At 38.0% G+C, this 19,833-nt stretch overlaps 1 protein-coding gene across 1 annotated transcript; it reads right to left on the reverse strand.

The window, feature by feature from the left end:
• Positions 1–671: 671 nt before the first annotated feature.
• FGB (fibrinogen beta chain) lies at positions 672–12,004 on the reverse strand. The gene is made up of 9 exons (XM_063310013.1): positions 11,869–12,004; positions 11,670–11,687; positions 7,906–8,118; positions 6,888–7,071; positions 5,642–5,869; positions 4,223–4,336; positions 3,737–3,859; positions 2,875–3,160; positions 672–1,670 (listed from the first exon to the last, which is right to left on the reverse strand). The coding sequence occupies exons 1-9, from the start codon at positions 11,965–11,967 to the stop codon at positions 1,439–1,441; spliced, it is 1,497 nt and encodes a 498-aa protein (XP_063166083.1). The 5' UTR covers positions 11,968–12,004; the 3' UTR covers positions 672–1,438.
• Between the last annotated feature and the right edge of the window lie 7,829 nt (positions 12,005–19,833).

The following is a 19,833-nucleotide window of genomic DNA, read 5'->3' on the forward strand; positions in this document are numbered from 1 at the left end:
CCAAGCCAACACATCCTGAAAATACTAAGCTCTATTATCTGCTTGAATCGTAATACTTACTAAAGAATGAGGCTGTAATCCCACAGAATAATCTCACTGAAAGCAGTAGGACTTATTTGGGGGCAAATATGCTGTTTGTAAACTCATTATAATCTGCTGACAAGGATCTTATGATTCCATGAATTTATCTCATACCCTGTCTAAACATAGCTCCATTCCTTATATTGCTGCCTTTGACAGACGTCAGCTCTCTAATATCCCTACCAGAGGTCTGTCTTAATTCTGTTTGTTTCAACTAGGGATGCCAGAACCTAACCTGGGATCAACTGTACAAAAATCTTGTTGCTTTCTTCTATTTAAAGTAGTTTATAAGTAGAGCAAAATTCTTCCTCCAGAAAAAACATGGAGTTGGATTGTGCTTTCATTAGATGTAATATATGGAGAGCCAGTCTGGTGTAGTGGTTAAAGCATCAGGCTAGAAACTGGGTGACTGTTGAGTTCTAGTCCCGCCTTAGGCACAAAGCTGGAGGGTGTTAGGCCAGTCACTCTTTCTCAGCCCTAGGAAGAAGGCAATGGCAAGCCACTTCTGAAATCTTGCCAAGAAAACTTTATGGACTCATCCAGATAATCACCAGGAGTCGGCACTGACTTGAAGGCACACACACACAAAGTAATGTATCATTTTTACTTAATAGTCTCGCACACTCCAAGAACTTAAATAATTGCACAAGTATTTGAAACCACAAGGTGACTTTACAGAAAAAGTATGCAGAAGTGAATCCACTTACAGTTAGACCTGCAGATACCTAATGATGTGTATAACAATTATACTTTAGTATAATTCTACCAACCCTAATATTCTTCCAAAATGCCTTGTAGGGCTTGAGACTAGTTGTGGTCTGAAGTCCAGAAGAGAAGTTTCAGTCTTTAACGATTAAAAAGAAATTAGAAAAATCAGCTATGAAAACAATATAAAATTAAAGACGTGACAATTTTTTTTTAAAAAAGATGAATAATCATATTTACATACTACATTCAGAAGGAAGCTAGAAGGACAAAACATCCTGTCCATGGGACTTGGCTTATTTTATTAAGCATTTTCAACAAAATGTGAGACAAAAACTCACTTGTACCTGCCTATGAATCTACTTTTCAGTAAGCTAGCAGAGCAGAAACTAGGATAAAATATTAATCATGCAAAAGGTAGGTTTCAGCTATGCCCTTCTGTACATCACAAATAACAGTAGCAAATTGTTTTAATGGGTTGGTAGATTTATTTCCAGCATAGCCTTTCCATTTTCATCAAAATGCATTTAATGAAATCATCATGGAAGAATTGGTTTATTGTGCTTCACTGTTTTTATGCAAAGTAAAAGTTGAGTATCATGAAACAGATGTGACCAGAGAAACCTGCAATTATTCATTTAAATAATCACTGTTAATTGGACTGGGAAATTGGTCTCATCTTCAGGCTCGCTTTTTTCATTGAATACCAGGACCCTTTCCAATTCATCCATGCAATTCCATCATCTGTTCCATGTTTTGCCATTTCTGGGGTATAATGTCCTCCCCAATAGTATCTGCCATTTGGATTGGCTGAATGACAACGATTGTACCACCAGCCACCACCATCTTCTCTAGAGCACTGCTTTTTGGGATCTGGGTTAGTCCTGTGAATTAAATTACACAAAGCATTTAAAGGAACAGATACCAATAACTGAAGTGTAAATACATACTGTGAATCTCACCTTATCTTATTATGTGTGTATATCCACTGCTGTGACACACACAGCAAAAATATTAAAGTTTTAAAATAAAACATTTCAGCTTTTGCTTCTTCTGCTGCTTTGATTTGAAATGTTCCACTTTTAAATGTCTATATTTAATATAAATAGCATTTATTTATTTATTTATTTATTTTTGTAAGTAACTCAAGGCAGCGAACATACCAAGTACTCCTTCCTCCTCCTATTTTCCACACAACAACAGCCCTGTGAGGTGAGTTGGGCTGAGAGAGAGTGACTGGCCCAAGGTCACCCAGCCGGCTTTCCTGCCTAAGGTGGGACTGGAACTCTCAGTCTCCTGGTTTCTAGCCCGTTGCCTTCACCACTAGCCCAAACTGGCTCATTTAGTGTTTACCTGCAACCTTTTCAAATCCCAGACAAAACAATCTGAAGTACTGTTGCTGCTTTAAAATAGTTTTTATATGTAATAAAGTAGTGAATTGAGAAACTGCTGGATCTTGTATCCTAGACAAGGCTACTTCTGTTAATCAATTTAGCTGCTCTAGGAGATCAGCTTCAGTTGTCCAGAAAAATGAATATCGGATACTCCTAATTTTACTTTCTGGTTATTCTTTAGAACCTTTTCCAGACAGGAAAGAACCCTATACAGATCTAATGGAGAGGTAATGTGCTTATGGTGTTGAACTAGGACCAGGCAAACCGAGGCCCAAGTCCATCTTAACCATGGAAATTCATTAGGTAACTTTGAGCCAGTCACCTTTTCAAAACCCAACCTGTCCCATAGTTGTTCTGGGGAAAAAATGGAGGAGAGAATACTATTCCTGCTGTCTTGAGTTCCCAGAGGAAATGTGGGATAAAAATTGGAGTAATCATAGTAAAAGGAATGAATTTCATTGAGTTCAACAGAGCTTATTCACAAGAAACTATGGAAAAAATTGTAAGAAAGTGCTCCTTAGGAGTATGTGTGAATTCATTTGCAAATATGTTTCAAAGACTATTTGCATAAGTGCTATATAAAAACTATAAAGAAAGCTGTTTGTTGGCAATTATTCATAAAGAATTATAGTTTATGTTTCCAAAATGTGAGACCACTAATAGTTGCAAAGCAAGTGAAAAGGCGTATACGTACCATCCATCATAGTCTCTGTCAAAAGTACTGAAGAACATGCCATTATGGATTGTCATTGTTCTGTTTTCACCAAATAGCTGTGAAGCTCCTTCTAAAAGTGCATTTCCAGCTGTGCCCCTGTAGTTACTAATGGAGAGCTGGTATTTGTTGTTTTCATTCTGAATACTGAAGCCTCCATAAATGGCTTTAACTTTAGCACCATCCCAATCTTCCAGTTCAATTAAAAGTTCAGTAGGCCCTAATTTGGTAAGCTGGTTAATTTTGTCATTTCCAAGCCAATATTCACCTGTAACACAAAATAAATTCCCTGAGGCTATTTTCTTCAAATTTTAAGCAGTATCTTCAACCTGTCTTAAACCTATAAAACTGAACCAAACTCATTCCAAAATGTATGAAAAATCAGATTTATTTATACTGATTTACATTTTCCAGCATTCTGATTCCATACTTAAATAGAGTGGCATGGCAACCTGATGGGGAATGGTGGTTTGCATTTTCTTTTCATTGAGGCCAAAGCAGCTTGGCATAGATTCTGAAATGCATCTCTAAGCAGAAGACTTAGTGAACCAAACTGCATCTGCTAGAAATTGACAACTATCAGAGAAAAGCTCTTCCCTATCCTCTCAACAAAGTTTGGCTCATTCTGAAGTGAGATTACAATGCACGGAAAGCTAGTAGCAGGAGGTATTTCTAATCTGGATCATAGCAAGAGAGTGAAGACTTAAACCTTTCTTTTCTGATCATGACAGTTCACATTCAAAACAGATGTTCTCTCTGCTTTAATGAAATTAAAACATTTTGCATTAGCAGAAACCACTGTTAAACATGTACTGATAAACATTTCTGAAAACCACATTCTAACCTGGGGTGTCACAGTAGTTTTTTCCGCCGCTGAAAGCAATATTTCCAAATCCCTTTTTATATGCATCCCATTTTCTTCCAAAGCCAACACTCCCATCTTGGCGGTTTTGAATAAGGAGCCAACCTATTCAAGGAAAAAGATATTAAAATGTAACAATTATATAGTTCCCTTTCTTGAAATAGTTCCATAAAGCTTCAGAACTGGGTGGTGGGAAGGGGAAGGGGACAAGGTGCCCTTGGTGGGTTCCACTCTGAATGGACCCCACATTTTTATCACTGTTATCCTTATCCAATCATCCTCCCTCCCTTTCTGTCCTCAGCCTACAAAAAAGGTTTTGCCTAGAAAAAAAGACCCCAGCATTTGGAAGTCGCTGTTCTTGCTTCCTGCTCTTATCACTGCATATACACTTGAAGAGGCAGGAGAGTATTATCAGGGGGATCCACCAAGTGAAACCATTTTTATTAAAGATATTGGCTTAACAATTACCTCCATTTTCTGTGGTCATGTCACAATACACTCTGAATGGTTTAAAGAAAGGATCAGGCTGAACAAGATACAACTCAGATGATTCACCTCCTTTCCTATATATGTCTTCACACTCTGCAAACAGAAATCCATTATCTATATTGTTGAGTGAATTACAAAAATGTTCTGAATACAGGAATAAATAATCATCTGAATTACAGAAATCTGTAACATAATTAAAACTGCATAGGAAGAATTGAAGATTTTATCTGCAGTAAACAGCTATCAGAGAATTTCCAGAGTGTGCTTGCCTTTGGGACCTCTGCCTTACCTAAGGCTAAATGTATTTTCAGAAATGCTGATTTGGAAATTCTTTCCTCCATCTCCAAAGTAAGACTTGAATTTGGTCATACAGAAGCCATCAATACTGAGGCCAGAAAGAACTATTATGTAAACATGGAACTTATGTATCCAACTCTCAAGGCTAAGGAAAGAGCAACCAAAAAGAGAGTGGGAGGAAAAGGTCTAGGATGAAAACTCTGAGGCTGATAGATCTACATTCCTGTGTTCTGCAGTAGACAGATCTTCAGTGTATATATGACTTCTTTCTTGTCTTCAGTAATGGAATGTATCAAGCCATGTCACATCTATGAAGCTTCTGCTGTTATTGAATATGACAATGAGTTTACGGAGTCAAGCTTTTTTGTTGTGTCTGTTGTGAAGTTTAATGCCAAACAATGTTGTCAGAATGCAAGCTTTCCTGACAGAGTACCTGTGCAGATGAGGCCATGAGATTCTAAAGAGATATTTTAAAAATATGTATTACTTAACTTAAAGTCAGAGAATTAGCTCTCATGCCTTCCTTCAGATGGTTGAAAAGTAACAGAGGAAGGGAAGCAACAACAATCAGATTGCTGCAGGCTAGAAGGGGGTAACTTGTGACTCTATAACTGCATGCATTTCTCCACCTAATTTCAAATGTTCTCTGTAATCCCAAATAACCTCTCCTTTTCCAGGAAGGAAAGAAGGAAGGAGGCTATCAGAGTATAGGGGTAGCCCAGCCACATATAACTCCAGTCTCATACATCATAGGCCTCACATCTAACCATACTGGCATGCAGTTCTCAAAGATTCTCATTTCCACCTCACAACTTTCAATAGCCAGCTACCAGGGCCATGAGGGAGAGCATGAGGATCTAGGGGTGTTGGATTCAAAAGCTGCATAAGTGGTTATGGTAGTGTAATTATCCAGGACAATTGTTGGTAATCCAAAGAGGCACACCACTGATACAAAGCAATGGAAATTTTGAGTTTGCAAGAAATCTCTCAAAGGAGACTGCAATATAAGGACCTCCCCATAATTGCAGTAGTGGTATCCAAGGCTGCTGATGAATCTGTTCCATTTCGAGAGCAAAGCAAGTGGGAGAAATGAAACATTACCTTTGCCGGTCACTACTGGGATATTGCAAGAAACTGTACAAGAGGTCTGGCATTCAGACAACTGTGTTGTAATAGCATTTTCTAGTTTCTGTAATTTTTTGTTCAAGGTATCTACAACTGAACGAAGAAGTCGTAGAGTAGATGGAATATTGCTGTCTAATTTCTCTTTGATGAAAGTGTAGTGTTCCTCAAGTTGTCTGTTATATTGGGAAATTAAATTCTGATTATCTGGAGAAAAAAGAAAATTAATGTAAAGAGGTAGGAAGATTTTTTTAAAAACAAAATACATTTTATAAGATATTAAGACTTTCCATTTCCTTCTAACTCCTGTACTGTGCTTATTTCTGGGTTCTAAGACCCCGGAATAAAAAACCCCAGGCTTCCAAATCTTTGTTAAATACTATAAACAGGTGGCACTATATGCAAAATAAATAAACGCTAATTAGTTATAAACCATGGCCAAAACTTTACTTCCCCTTTTCCTCTTAGACATGGATCATAGACAACTGAGGGAAATATCTGCCTACTGGATCCAGTACTCAAGACTGGCATTGTTCTACTAATTAAGTAGCTTTCACTCTTGGGTTCCTACATTATTATAGGTCTATCATCCCCAGGAAGAATGGTCAATTGTCATAAATGAAGGCAAATGTGCCTCAAAAACATTTAATAACCCAGGGTTGGGAATCACTAATAACTCAGGCTGAGAGCCAACTGACGTGACAAAGTTGCCATATTGATGAACATGACAAATTTCAGAAATAGTTTTTTGCAAACAAACATATGAAAGTCTATCTAAAAGGCTAAGTTCAGTGTGGATTGGACTGCAGCAGATCCAATCTTGTTGGTTCAGTGGGACTTGCTTTTAAATAAATACGTACAGGATTACACTGGTAAACTGTCATTTACATTTCCCAATGTATAACTGTAAAGAAAAGGTGACACTGATTATAATTAATTTTTATAGGTATTATAGCAAACATGTAAAAACTAGGGAAAATGTTGTGTCTTTACCATATAAGCTTTATTTACTAAGTTTGCATCGCTTCTCAGCCGTTTGGCTTAAATCACTTGATTTAAGTGTATTTGATTTAAGTGAAGTTACTTTGCAGAATGTATTATTTGAGTCTTTCCATATTGTAGTTACCCTTCATCTTTAAAAAAAAAATCTTTTATAATGAAAACAAGGCAGTTTTTGCCTACATATTAATTTACTGCTATAATATATTGCTCTATTCGGAATCACCTGTGTATTGTTTCTGTCTTTTGGCTAAACGTTCATCCAATAAATGGGCATAATTATTGATAGTTGTAGAAGACTGCTGTAGGTTCTGTCCTTTGTCCATGAGATCCCTAACAGTTGGCTTCACTGTGCTTTCTTGCTTCAACAGTTCAGTTCTTAGCTCACAACCAGTTGGACATAATACACCCTTTAAAAGAACAAAACAACAAATGCAGGAGGTAAATTCAAAACTAGACATGATAAAAGAACCTTTAAAAAGTGCAAATAGTAACTTTTGGGGTAGCTCTGATTATTATCAGAACTACACAAGACAGGGTGGGTGAGAGAACTTAATCCTTTTCTTTCTTGCTGTATGCCTTACAAAATTCTCTCCTCTTAAGCCACATCTGGCACCGATGTAAGTGATTATTTCCCATGTGATATAAATAATCCCTTAGGATAAGAGTAATTTTTTGAGGGAAAGCAATTAATAACATTAGTCTGCTCTTCACATGCTATGGATCCAATGAGACTAGGGTGCTATTCATGGAGACTTGCAGAAGTATGGGAGCCATTTCCCCATGGTGCCATCACAAGTAGGTGAAAGGAGCCCAAATGGATTAAAAAAATAAATGCATCAGACTCAGATATCTGGTCCTGCCCATTCCTTCTTCATGCAGAATTACATCGCAAGGAAAGGAGCCCGACAGCATCCTGAGCTTGGTGCCTTATGGGTCATATGAGGAAGGGCAAACAAACCAGTTGACATCTCTGCCACTAATTTAATCATGCCAGGCAAATAGCGAAAGAGAAGGAAAAATATATATCGAAGCAAATATTGTAGCCACCTAAAATATTTTTGCCAGGGAATGGTTTATTGTCCACAGCAAATGACCAAATAATAAATGGATATGCACAAAGACATTCCATTCAACAAAACGCACAATAAATCTGCAAAGTAAACTTTAAATAAAACAATGTACAGTATTATTTATTCTTAAATATTCTAGCCCAGCTCTATATCAGTGCAACTAACACCTACCAGTTCCTCTGCCAAGTGTTTGCAACCTCCACTATCAGGATAAACAACTGGCCCTGGCTTTTGGCCAGTAACAGGTTTTTTGGTTGGACGAGCTCGATACCTTATACCACCAACAGGAGGAAGAGGAGCTGGTCTGAGGGTTGGAATTGGCTCCCGTTGCTTGTTCAGTGGTCTGTGACCTCGTGCATCCACGGTCTGATCTTTACTTTCGGTCTATTTAACATCAGGGAAAAAATACTTTTACAAACGGCAAACAGTCATAATTTTCAAGGTGAATCTAGAAAAAAACATAGGTAATCAAACTCACCAAAAACATGATGCAGACTCATATAAGAACAAACTGGAACATGCTTTTTGGAATATTTGTGTATTGTATTTTTGTTTCTTATTTTGTTAGATTTATAGTCTGAGATTTTTTGGACTTCAAGTTGACACCACTCCACCTGCCAATTTTTTCTCTACAACTGCATTTCTCAAACTTCTGACCTGGAGGAACTCTTGAAATATTTTTCAGGCCTCGGTGAACCCCTGCACATTCAGGCTCAATATAGGCCAGAAGTTACAAAATTATTATATTCGTTTCATGTGTAGGCCTGTTTATATGCACTAAGAGTATTCTTAAACTACAAATAAAGTATGAAACTTACCTCTTTAATGTGAAGTTGCCCGAACTTGAAATAATTTTTTAAATAAATCGTGATTTCCCAAGGAACCCCTAGTGACCTCTCATGGAGCCCTAGGGTTCCACGGAACCCTGGTTGAGAAACCCTGCTCTACATTAATATACTCTGGTATGTTGGGCTGAGAGATAGTGACCTGCCCCAAATTACAAAATGAGCTTTCATGATTGACATTGGACTTCAACCTGGTTCTCTCTGGTCCTAGTCCAGCACTTTAATTATTATTACATGCATGCTCTCTGGCAGGTAAATATTTAATAATGAGCCTGTAAGCTTCCTTTCACAGAAACTAATTACTAAAATTAAATAATAATTTACTTGTAGACTGGAGTTATTAGGAACAATACCTAATTAACACTTTAATTTTTTTTTTTTGCTACATGATTAATAATAATGGCTGGGTTCATACATTGCACTATGCCACAATATAGTTGGTTTGGTTTTGGCTTAGTATGCAGCATGAATCCAACTTCTGTGGCTTGTTTTAGTAAAATGTGTGAACTGAGCCAATTGTGGTTTATTCAACAATATTTAACAGCCTCGTGTGGCCCAGAGTGGTAGGCGGCAGTATTGCAACCGAAACTCTCCCCACCACCCGAGTTCGATCCCAGCGGAATCCGGGTTCTCGGGTGGCCGGCTCAAGTCGACTCTGCCTTCCATCCTCAGTAAAATGAGTACGCAGCTTGCTGGGGAAGGTGACGACTGGGGAAGGCAATGGCAAACCACCCTGCTATAGTCTGCCAAGAAAACGTCGTGAAAGCGGCGTCCCCCCATTGGTCAGACATGACTCGCACAGGGGACCTTTCACCTTTCACAATATTTAAGAAAATTGTGGTTTGGGGAACTACGCAAACCACATTAATCAGGTAAGGTAAGTATGCATTATTTCCATTAGCCTTCGTTCATTCCATCCACAGAAAAAAATAAAGCACAAGCAAGTCATTATCCATCAATCCATAGAATAATGTCACCTTTTTTTTTCCAAACATAGCTCTGCCTTCTATTATTATTTGTGCTGGTTAATGTCCATAATAAAGACTGCTACTACTATTATTATAGTGTGCGCAACCGTAGGGTACAAATTCAGAATGTATATCTACTCAGAACAGAGCTCTATCGCTCTCAGAAAAAAGGATTTATGATTACAACCATGATGTGGTTGAATTGTAGGTTTACAACATTAACTATGCAGTCCTACCTATATTACTACTCAAATGTAAAACCCATTAGTTCAATGGGGTTTGTTCCCAGAAAATGAGAAATAGGATTCCAGCCTAGACATATTTATTTACTTACTTACTTACTCTATTCAATTTAGATGCCACCCAACTCTAACTGATTCTGGGTGGCTCACAAATAATAACATAAAACAAATAACAACATAAAAAACAATACAAACCAAAACCAAGATGGGATTTGGGCACAGTATATAGACCAGGAAAAGAAACAACAGACACACCCAACAAGGGGCCTCATCCGTTTCACTCCAAGGCCTGGGAGAGCAACCAGGTCTTCAAGGCTTTACAGAATACTAACTCTTGTGTGGGAGCCACACAGATTGCAGGGGGATCTCATTTCAAAGTATTAGTTTTTGAAGGAAGCAGTGATCAACACAAACCTCCAAAATGTATCAGGATGCAGGATCCATATTGGGGGCACCTGAATTGTTCAATATATTGCACAGTAAAAGTTGATTTGAAACCACATGGGACAGAAGAAGCCTCTAAGAATATGATTACAAGAGAGAAACAGTATGGAGAAAGGCTTGACTATGCCTCCTTCTGCTTTATTGCTCTCAAATACTGTCCTCTCCAACCATACTCACAGATTTTGTTGAAAAACAAACTAACAGGGCGAGGGTGCTGTTTAGTGTAATCCTTAAAATATCACTGCTGGACTAAAAAAAATTGGAGGAGCGCTAGAGTTTTCTAATGCTGCCATCTAGTAGTCATCCAGATTTCTGCAATCCAGCTATGGAAGCCCCCCCTTAACTAAACAGATGCCTAAGAATAATCACCAAGACGAGCCAAATGAAATAAAGAAATCCGCATATGCAGAAGGAAAAACAAAAAGCCAAAGGATGTGAAAATCAGTTTAAAGTAGCTAGGAAAAAGGAAAATAAAAGTTTCATGATATGAAGTTCTCATGGATTATATCCACTTCAGGAAAAACACAATTCTGTGGATGTGGGCAATGGATCTGTATATAAGAAATTGGAGTTCAAAAATCATGGAGGAGCTTGGTTCTATATCTGCAAAATGTAATCACTCACACAGCATTTTATAGAACAAAAGATAGATTTGGGGTAAGATGGAATGCAGTTAAAAAATATTTTGTACTTTAAAATAAAAGACAGTGACTGAAGAACCTGAGGCCCTGTGGTACAAATATGAAGAAAAACAGGCTTTACCATACCTTTCTTAGATTAAAAATATTTTTGTTGATTAGCTGTATGGCTTATCACTGATTAGCATCTTAATCATATATTTTGTGTAACATTTTGCTGGTAAATGAGTAATCTAATAGCAGATTTCATCCCAAAATTAAAAAAAAATAATTTACAAATGTTAAACATGTATTACTTAAACATAATAAAATATTTAATATTGCTTTCAGACTAAAATGGAATATATTTTTAATTTATGAAAAGTTCAGTGTCTGACTAAATGATTATATGCTCAGACAATAGGTTTTTGTTTAATATGTATTTATTCTGCATTATCAAGAGAAATTCCTTACTCCACCTACTTGACTATAGGAATGAAGAACTATTTCATGGTTAGCTTCACATTCTTTTTTCTTACATTCTTTTTAAAACTATAAGCAGATGAGTGCAAGTATACTATAAATGATGCTGAAGTAATCTCTACAAGATCAACTAGTTCTCACTCCTGCTTGATTTCATCCTAAGTAGTGATAAAATTTGCTTCGGAATTTAAGTTTTCCAGACAAGTTCAACATTTCTGTATATGAAGTTTTCTGCATTTATACATTTGATAGGAACTACTAACACATTACTGAATGCAATCTACCAGAGAAACATGTATATGCTATATATTTTAGTTCAATTAAAAAAAATCTTACCAATGGTGCAACAGTTCCCTGTATGAAGAAAAAAGGGAGAAAAGGAAAAAAAGTAAGAAAATATGTACTTAGATGGGAAAAAGTGCAGCACTTATTTCTTAGTAAATTAGGTTGAAAATTAAACTTTATACAGATTAGAAATGTTTTTAATCTAAGTCAAATAGAAAGCATGCTACCACAGAAAAGAAAATATTCCTACCTCATCTTCATCATAGTCTGCAGCTTCCTCAGATTTAACTAGGACAACAGAAAGGAGAAAGAGCAATAGTAGTTTCATGACACTGAGTTGCTTGAACATCTTTGCAGTATTTCCCCGGAATTAGGGAAAGCAAATCCAAGCTCCTATATAAATGAGCCGACATGAGGTGTATTAACCGACTCATGATAGGTCCAACTGTCATCCCAATTGTTAATATTTAACCTTATTGTGCCTGGACAGTCACTAGTTGAGCAACATTGTTTGCTATGTATGACTAAGCAAAGGAAAAATGAGTTATTTAAATCTAATTCTGCTCATTTACCGAAATCAAATGGATGTGATTCAAAATGATCAGCATTCTTTAAACTGGTCTAGCAAAAGAATACATTGTGAGAATTGCTCCTCTACTTTGTTTTCTTTCCATTAATTAACCAAGTCTTTGACTCAAGCTATATTTCCTGTCATTGCCTCAAATTCAGAACACTTAGCTATGTATATGCTACACTGAATCTAAGCAAATAAACCTGTTATGGCAAATGTCACAATTTCAAGGGAGCTTTAATGCAACTCGTTTCTTTGAGTTTGGGTTATAGCCTTTACTAATAGCAACTTCAGTTGTCATAGTTTTGAGATGTTTCCTCACAGTGCAATTTGTACATGACAGTCAATGACTGTCAAACACTCCAACCTGAGCCATATCACCTCTTTTTAAAACATAATTTGTCTGATTACAAGCCTTATTGCGCAACTGATTCATATCTTTAAGGCTTGTATAAAACAAGATTTTGAAATGAGACTGCAAATGTGTTCCTTGCATAAAAGCCAGGTTCTCTGTATCAGGAAAGAATATGGTATGTTTCGGAATTCACATTCTATTTTGTCCTGATAAAAATAATCATATCCCATGATTATTGACACATAATGGATATCACTTTTTTTTTATCAGAATGGTAGCCATCATAGGGAGAGGAAAGTGACAAAAACCCAGAACTTACATATTTGCATCAGAAATCAGGATGGAAGAACATAAGGTCTGGATTTACATCATGGCATCACTGCAAGTATGTTATTATTTTCTGACATAAACTCAGTTTGCTGCAGGTGCTTGTCAATAGCATTCTCAGCTTTAAGAAAAGTTCCCAAGTCTATATTAAGGAAATCATCTTTGTTACACGAGCTGAAGGTCAAAGTAGTGGTATGGCCATAATATATCTACTGAATTTACCCTACTGATCAAAAGAAGTGTTCATCAAATTACTGTTGTAGATCTTTTATGGTAACTTGACAGACAGAAACTTTATTCTATGGTAGCTTGATCTTTGAGAGAACAAATTTTTGGTGGATATATTATTTTATCTGTATATACAGGTTTATTGTAGTGTTAGCTGCTCAGAGTTATTGCTTAAGATGTGCAACCATATAAATGTTCTAAATATATAAATAAATTATAAAAAATAAAGACTCTGCAACTAAGACCTGGAAATCATCCACCAGTTTTTGTTCTTGTTTTAATATCCCTTCCATGGCATTCCGCCTAGTGCATTCCACAACTGGCCCAGAATATGACAGAATGATATTCCAACTTCCTAAAGTACAAGTTGAAGTTGGAAGGGGAAGTCTGGAAACTGCCAGTGTATATGAAGAAAAGAAACATTATTTATGTTATAGCCTGCCTTACATTCAGGAACTCGAAGTGGCATATATAGCATTCTTTCTTCCTATTTTCCCCCACAACAACTCTGTGAAACAGATTGTGCTGAGAGAGAATGATTGGCCCAAAGTCAACCAGAGAATGCCTGTGACTGACAGAGAACTAGAACTTGGGTCTCCCCATTCCTAGCGCAACACTTTAACCACAACTAGTATATCTGTCATCTTCAGAGCACAACCTAAATAGCACCCTAATATTTGAACCTATGTAATATGAGATATAGAAATGCCACATTTGAAGTTCTTTGCATTAGCCATTCCTGAACGTATTTGATTGATCTGTTGATGCACTAGTGTTGTAACAGGAAAATGTGGAATAGAGCATCCAACAGTAATGATCCATAAAATCAGCAAAATAAAATACATAATTATTCAAATATGTGCGCCAAAGCAATGTTAACATTATAAAATAGTTTCCCCAGTGAGACCACCAATAATGTCTTGCAGCATTTAGGAAAAATGATTTGACTATGTTTATTATCCAGTTGACTGATGTTACACAATGTTAGCCACCAACAAACCTCTCTATATGCTATCGTGATTCAAAACAGGAAGATCATGATTTCTTTGAACTGCATATTATCTTGTCTGAGCTTTTTATGAGAGTGAGGCATATAAATAAGTTGCATTGCTATAGCTGGATTGAGAACAGCATCTTCTATGTAAACAGAAGTGAAGGCAAAAACCTTGGCAGGCATTTCTCCTTCCTAAGTTTTTCACTCATTTACCAAGTTATTTATTTAGCCAGTGGAGAACAGAGATGCTAACTTGCATTGTTTGCTCTCTTGGTTTGTTCAAATAGAGGTGTAATATTCTGCTCTTATCATATTAGTCAAGGCTACTGCTCACTGACTCCCCTATCAAAGACTGCCTTTGTGCATAGCACTGGGAACAGAGATTTTATACCAAATATAAGCAATGGATGTTGTGGAAGGGGGAAGCCTGTCCTCCTAGTTACTTATTCAAAAGTGTCCTTTTTTCATAAGTGGTGTTGCAAGTTTATTCTGACTTTTAAAACAGCAAAGCAAACATAGAGTCTACCTCTGATATCTCAAATTGTAATCTGAAGGCAGCAAAAAGTTGCAACAGTGACTTCTCGTAAATGAGAATCTAATGTAATCACAACAGACATAAAACCACCAAAGCATTTCTGAAGATTAATGCATGGGATAGTTTCCAGTTTTCATTTGTCCCAGCTGACTAAATGCGATAGCAGTACAAAACACAGGATTCAATCCGAATATGTATATTTTTAAATGAAACCTGTTTGAAAAAAGAGGCAGCTATTTTATATTGCACATTCGTAATACACACACATACACACACACACATACAATCAGTGGCTGATTAAAACATTGGTTGAAATTACCAGATTAGCTGTTAATCAACTCAAATATTCATGCCAGTATTGAAAATTATTCCAAGAAAAATCTTAAAATCCATATTAAGCAATAATTATTAGGTATGCTATGGATTTTGAAACTGTTGATGACCAACCTAGCTTTGTGTGTCATCCTAGATTTTGGTTATTGGCATGGATATCTGCAGGAAATTGAGATTATTTTAAAATGCATGCAATAACAACATAGTGCAAATCCTACCCTTATATATTTACAGTTCAACATTTTGCATATTTCATCTCACAAATTCTGTCAGCTACCTCCCCACAGATGCCCGGTTATTTCCAGATGATTATTTCAGCAATAAAAGCAGTATATTCCTTTATTTATTTGGAAGTAAGCATCTTTAACTCATAAACTCTAAGTTCAACAAAACTTAGTTTGAGATTAGAGTATATACGCTTATAGCCTTAATTGTTCCAAACCTAGTATGCTCCAGAAGTATTGAATTACAACCCCCATCTAACCAAAATCTTTCATCAGCTGGGATTTGGGCCTTTCTTCCTTTGGGTTAAAAAAATAATAGTCTTATCACTTGGCGTGAGCAATTGCCTCATGTCACTGAACTGGTGAAAAAAAAAAGCTAAACCACACACTCTTCTGTTCAGAATTAGTAATGGCACTTTCTGCCCCAAAATATAAAATGAAGCCAGAGGATGAAAATTGTACAAAGATGTATATAACTCACCCATATTATTAAAACTTCATAATACTATAAAATATATTTTTGGTATCTTTTGAATGTCTGGAGTGTTCAGAAAACTGCTTTGTTTTTAAAATATCACACTCCATTGCCCTTTTTTGAAATTAGGAAACTTTCTGCTTCAAGTGCTTTTGGTTTTTCAACATGCTACTTCAACCCTTTTAATCAGACACCTGGCATGTCATGTTAACAGCTATAAGCAGTTATTTTACAGCTACTTAAATCCTGTAATTCTCTTGACACTTAACTAAGCCTGGATGCAGTCCAGCCCAATATCCCAGGCTTTTCTACAGGGACCAATCATCTCGGGAATCCTCTATTAGAAGATGTGATTGTCTAGCAAGCCTTGTTACTGAGGCAAATTAGAGCTTATCATTGTTGTTTATTCATTTAGTCGCTTCCGACTCTTCGTGACTTCATGGACCAGCCCACGCCAGAGCTTCCTGTCGGTCGTCAACACCACCAACTCCCCCAGGGACAAGTCCGTCACCTCTAGAATATCATCCATCCACCTCGCCTTTGGTCGGCCCCTCTTCCTTTTGCCCTCCACTCTCCCTAGCATCAGAATCTTCTCCAGGGTGTCCTGTCTTCTCATTATGTGGCCAAAGTATTTCAGTTTCGCCTTTAATATCATTCCCTCAAGTGAGCAGTCTGGCTTTATTTCCTGGAGGATGGACTGGTTGGATCTTCTTGCAGTCGAAGGCACTCTCAGAATTTTCCTCCAACACCACAGCTCAAAAGCATCAATCTTCCTTCGCTCAGCCTTCCTTATGGTCCAGCTCTCGCAGCCATATGTTACTACGGGGAACACCATTGCTTTAACTATGCGGACCTTTGTTGTCAAGTGTGATGTCTCTGCTCTTAACTATTTTATCGAGATTTGTCATTGCTCTTCCCCCAAGGATTAAGCGTCTTCTGATTTCCTGACTGCAGTCAGCATCTGCAGTAATCTTCGCACCTAGAAATACAAAGTCTTTCACTGCTTCTACATTTTCTCCCTCTATTTGCCAGTTATCAATCAAGCTGGTTGCCATAATCTTGGTTTTTTTGAGGTTTAGCTGCAAGCCAGCTTTTGCACTTTCTTCTTTCACCTTCATCATAAGGCTCCTCAGTTCCTCTTTGCTTTCAGCCATTAGAGCTTATCAGGGCAGCACAAATCATGCTTTTCTGCTTACTCAAGGACTGGAGGAATGTGCATTACTGTCTGCAAACAAGAGCTTGGTGGATCATTATTACTTCAGTAGCATACTTCCAAGTTTTACATTTCTACATCAAAACTTGTTTTAGCTTTTACGAGCAATTCCTTTTAAGTGATCTTAAGAGTTTTCTGATTCACCACCTTTCAAATTCTTGATTTTTGAATCTAGCCCGGGACAGGTGAGACACAGCAGAATGTGGATCTCGCGCTTTACCCTTCTCAGATTTTCAGTAACCTACCGAATTTAACCTTCAGCAAAGGATCGTTACCTTGTCGTGGTGCTGGAGCTTGAGCACCTCAATGATGCCATGAGCTAAACCGTGAAGGGCCACCCAAGACGGGAAGGTCATGACAGAGAGGTCAGACTAAATGCGATCCCTGGGGAAGGTAATGGCAACCCACCTCAGTATTCTTGCCGTGAAAACTAAATGGATCAGTACAACCAGAGATATGTCGGTATACCATCGGAAGATGAGACCCCCAGGTCGGAAGATGGTCAAAATGCTACTGGGGAGGAACAGACGATGAGCTCAACTAGCCCCAGACGTGATGACGCAGCTAGCTCAAAGCCGAAAGGACGGCTAGCGGCCGACGGTGCTGGTGGTGAACGGCGAATCCGATGTTCTAAGGATCAACACACCATCAGAACCTGGAATGTAAGATCTATGAGCCAGGGCAAATTGGATGTGGTTATTGGTGAGATGTCAAGATTAAAGATAGACATTCTGGGCGTCAGTGAACTGAAATGGACTGGAATGGGCCACTTCACATCAAATGACCACCAGATCTACTACTGCGGACAAGAGGACCACAGAAGAAATGGAGTAGCCTTCATAATTAATAGTAAAGTGGCTAAAGCAGTGCTTGGATACAACCCAAAAAACGACAGAATGATCTCAATTCGAATTCAGGGCAAGCCATCTAACATCACAGTGATCCAAATATACGCCCCAACCACAAATGCTGAAGAAGCTGAAGTAGAGCAGTTCTATGAGGATCTGCAGCACCTACTGGACAACACGCCTAAAAGAGATGTTATTTTCATCACAGGAGACTGGAATGCTAAGGTGGGCAGTCAAATGACACCTCGAATTACAGGTAAGTATGGCCTGGGAGAACAAAACGAAGCAGGACACAGGCTGATAGAATTTTGCCAAGACAATTCACTCTGCATAACAAACACTCTCTTCCAACAACCTAAGAGACGGCTTTATACATGGACTTCACCAGATGGACAACACCGAAATCAGATTGATTACATCCTTTGCAGCCAAAGGTGGCGGACATCTGTACAGTCGGTAAAAACAAGGCCTGGAGCTGACTGTAGTTCAGATCACGAACTTCTTCTTGCACAATTTAGGATCAGACTAAAGAGATTAGGGAAGACCCACAGATCAGCTAGATATGAGCTCACTAATATTCCTAAGGAATATGCAGTGGAGGTGAAGAATAGATTTAAGGGACTGGACTTAGTAGATAGGGTCCCGGAAGAACTCTGGACAGAAGTTGGCAGCATTGTTCAGGAGGCGGCAACAAAATACATCCCAAAGAGAAAACCAAGAAGGCAAAATGGCTGTCTGCTGAGACACTAGAAGTAGCCCAAGAAAGAAGGAAAGCAAAAGGCAACAGTGATAGGGGGAGATATGCCCAATTAAATGCAAAATTCCAGAGGTTAGCCAGAAGAGATAAGGAATTATTTTTAAACAAGCAATGCGCGGAAGTGGAAGAAGACAATAGAATAGGAAGGACAAGAGACCTCTTCCAGAAAATTAGAAACATTGGAGGTAAATTCCAGGCAAAAATGGGTATGATCAAAAACAAAGATGGCAAGGACCTAACGGAAGAAGAAGAGATCAAGAAAAGGTGGCAAGAATATACAGAAAACCTGTATAGGAAGGATAACAATATCGGGGATAGCTTTGACAGTGTGGTCGGTGAGCTAGAGCCAGACATCCTGAAGAGTGAGGTTGAGTGGGCCTTAAGAAGCATTGCTAATAACAAGGCAACAGGAGACGACGGCATCCCAGCTGAACTGTTCAAAATCTTGCAAGATGATGCTGTCAAGGTAATGCATGCTATATGCCAGCAAATTTGGAAAACACAAGAATGGCCATCAGACTGGAAAAAATCAACTTATATCCCCATACCAAAAAAGGGAAACACTAAAGAATGTTCAAACTATCGAACAGTGGCACTCATTTCACATGCCAGTAAGGTAATGCTCAAGATCCTGCAAGGTAGGCTTCAGCAGTTCATGGAGCGAGAATTGCCAGATGTACAAGCTGGGTTTAGAAAAGGCAGAGGAACTAGAGACCAAATTGCCAATATCCGCTGGATAATGGAAAAAGCCAGGGAGTTTCAGAAAAACATCTATTTCTGTTTTATTGACTATTCTAAAGCCTTTGACTGTGTGGACCATAACAAATTGTGGCAAGTTCTTAGTGGTATGGGGATACCAAGTCATCTTGTATGCCTCCTGAAGAATCTGTATAACGACCAAGTAGCAACAGTAAGAACAGACCACGGAACAACAGACTGGTTTAAGATTGGGAAAGGAGTACGGCAGGGCTGTATACTCTCACCCTACCTATTCAACTTGTATGCAGAACACATCATGCGACAAGCTGGCCTTGAGGAATCCAAGGCTGGAGTTAAAATCTCTGGAAGAAACATTAACAATCTCAGATATGCAGATGATACCACTTTGATGGCTGAAAGTGAAGAGTAACTGAGGAGCCTTATGATGAAGGTGAAAGAAGAAAGTGCAAAAGCTGGTTTGCAGCTAAACCTCAAAAAAACCAAGATTATGGCAACCAGCTTGATTGATAACTGGCACATAGAGGGAGAAAATGTAGAAGCAGTGAAAGACTTTGTATTCCTAGGCGCAAAGATTACTGCAGATGCTGACTGCAGTCAGGAAATCAGAAGACGCTTAATCCTTGGAAGAAGAGCAA

Source organism: Candoia aspera, chromosome 8, assembly GCF_035149785.1.
Source record: "Candoia aspera isolate rCanAsp1 chromosome 8, rCanAsp1.hap2, whole genome shotgun sequence".
Classification (NCBI taxonomy): Eukaryota; Metazoa; Chordata; class Lepidosauria; order Squamata; family Boidae; genus Candoia; species Candoia aspera.

Coding starts and splice junctions, on each gene's coding strand:
- FGB (XM_063310013.1), bottom strand. CDS start 11,967: ATGTTCAAGCAACTCAGTGTCATGAAACTACTATTGCTCTTTCTCCTT. Junction 7,072..7,905: donor AACACTTGGCAGAGGAACTG/GTAGGTGTTAGT, acceptor GTTCTTTTAAAG/GGTGTATTATGTCCAACTGG. Junction 5,870..6,887: donor AAGACAGAAACAATACACAG/GTGATTCCGAAT, acceptor TTTTTTCTCCAG/ATAATCAGAATTTAATTTCC.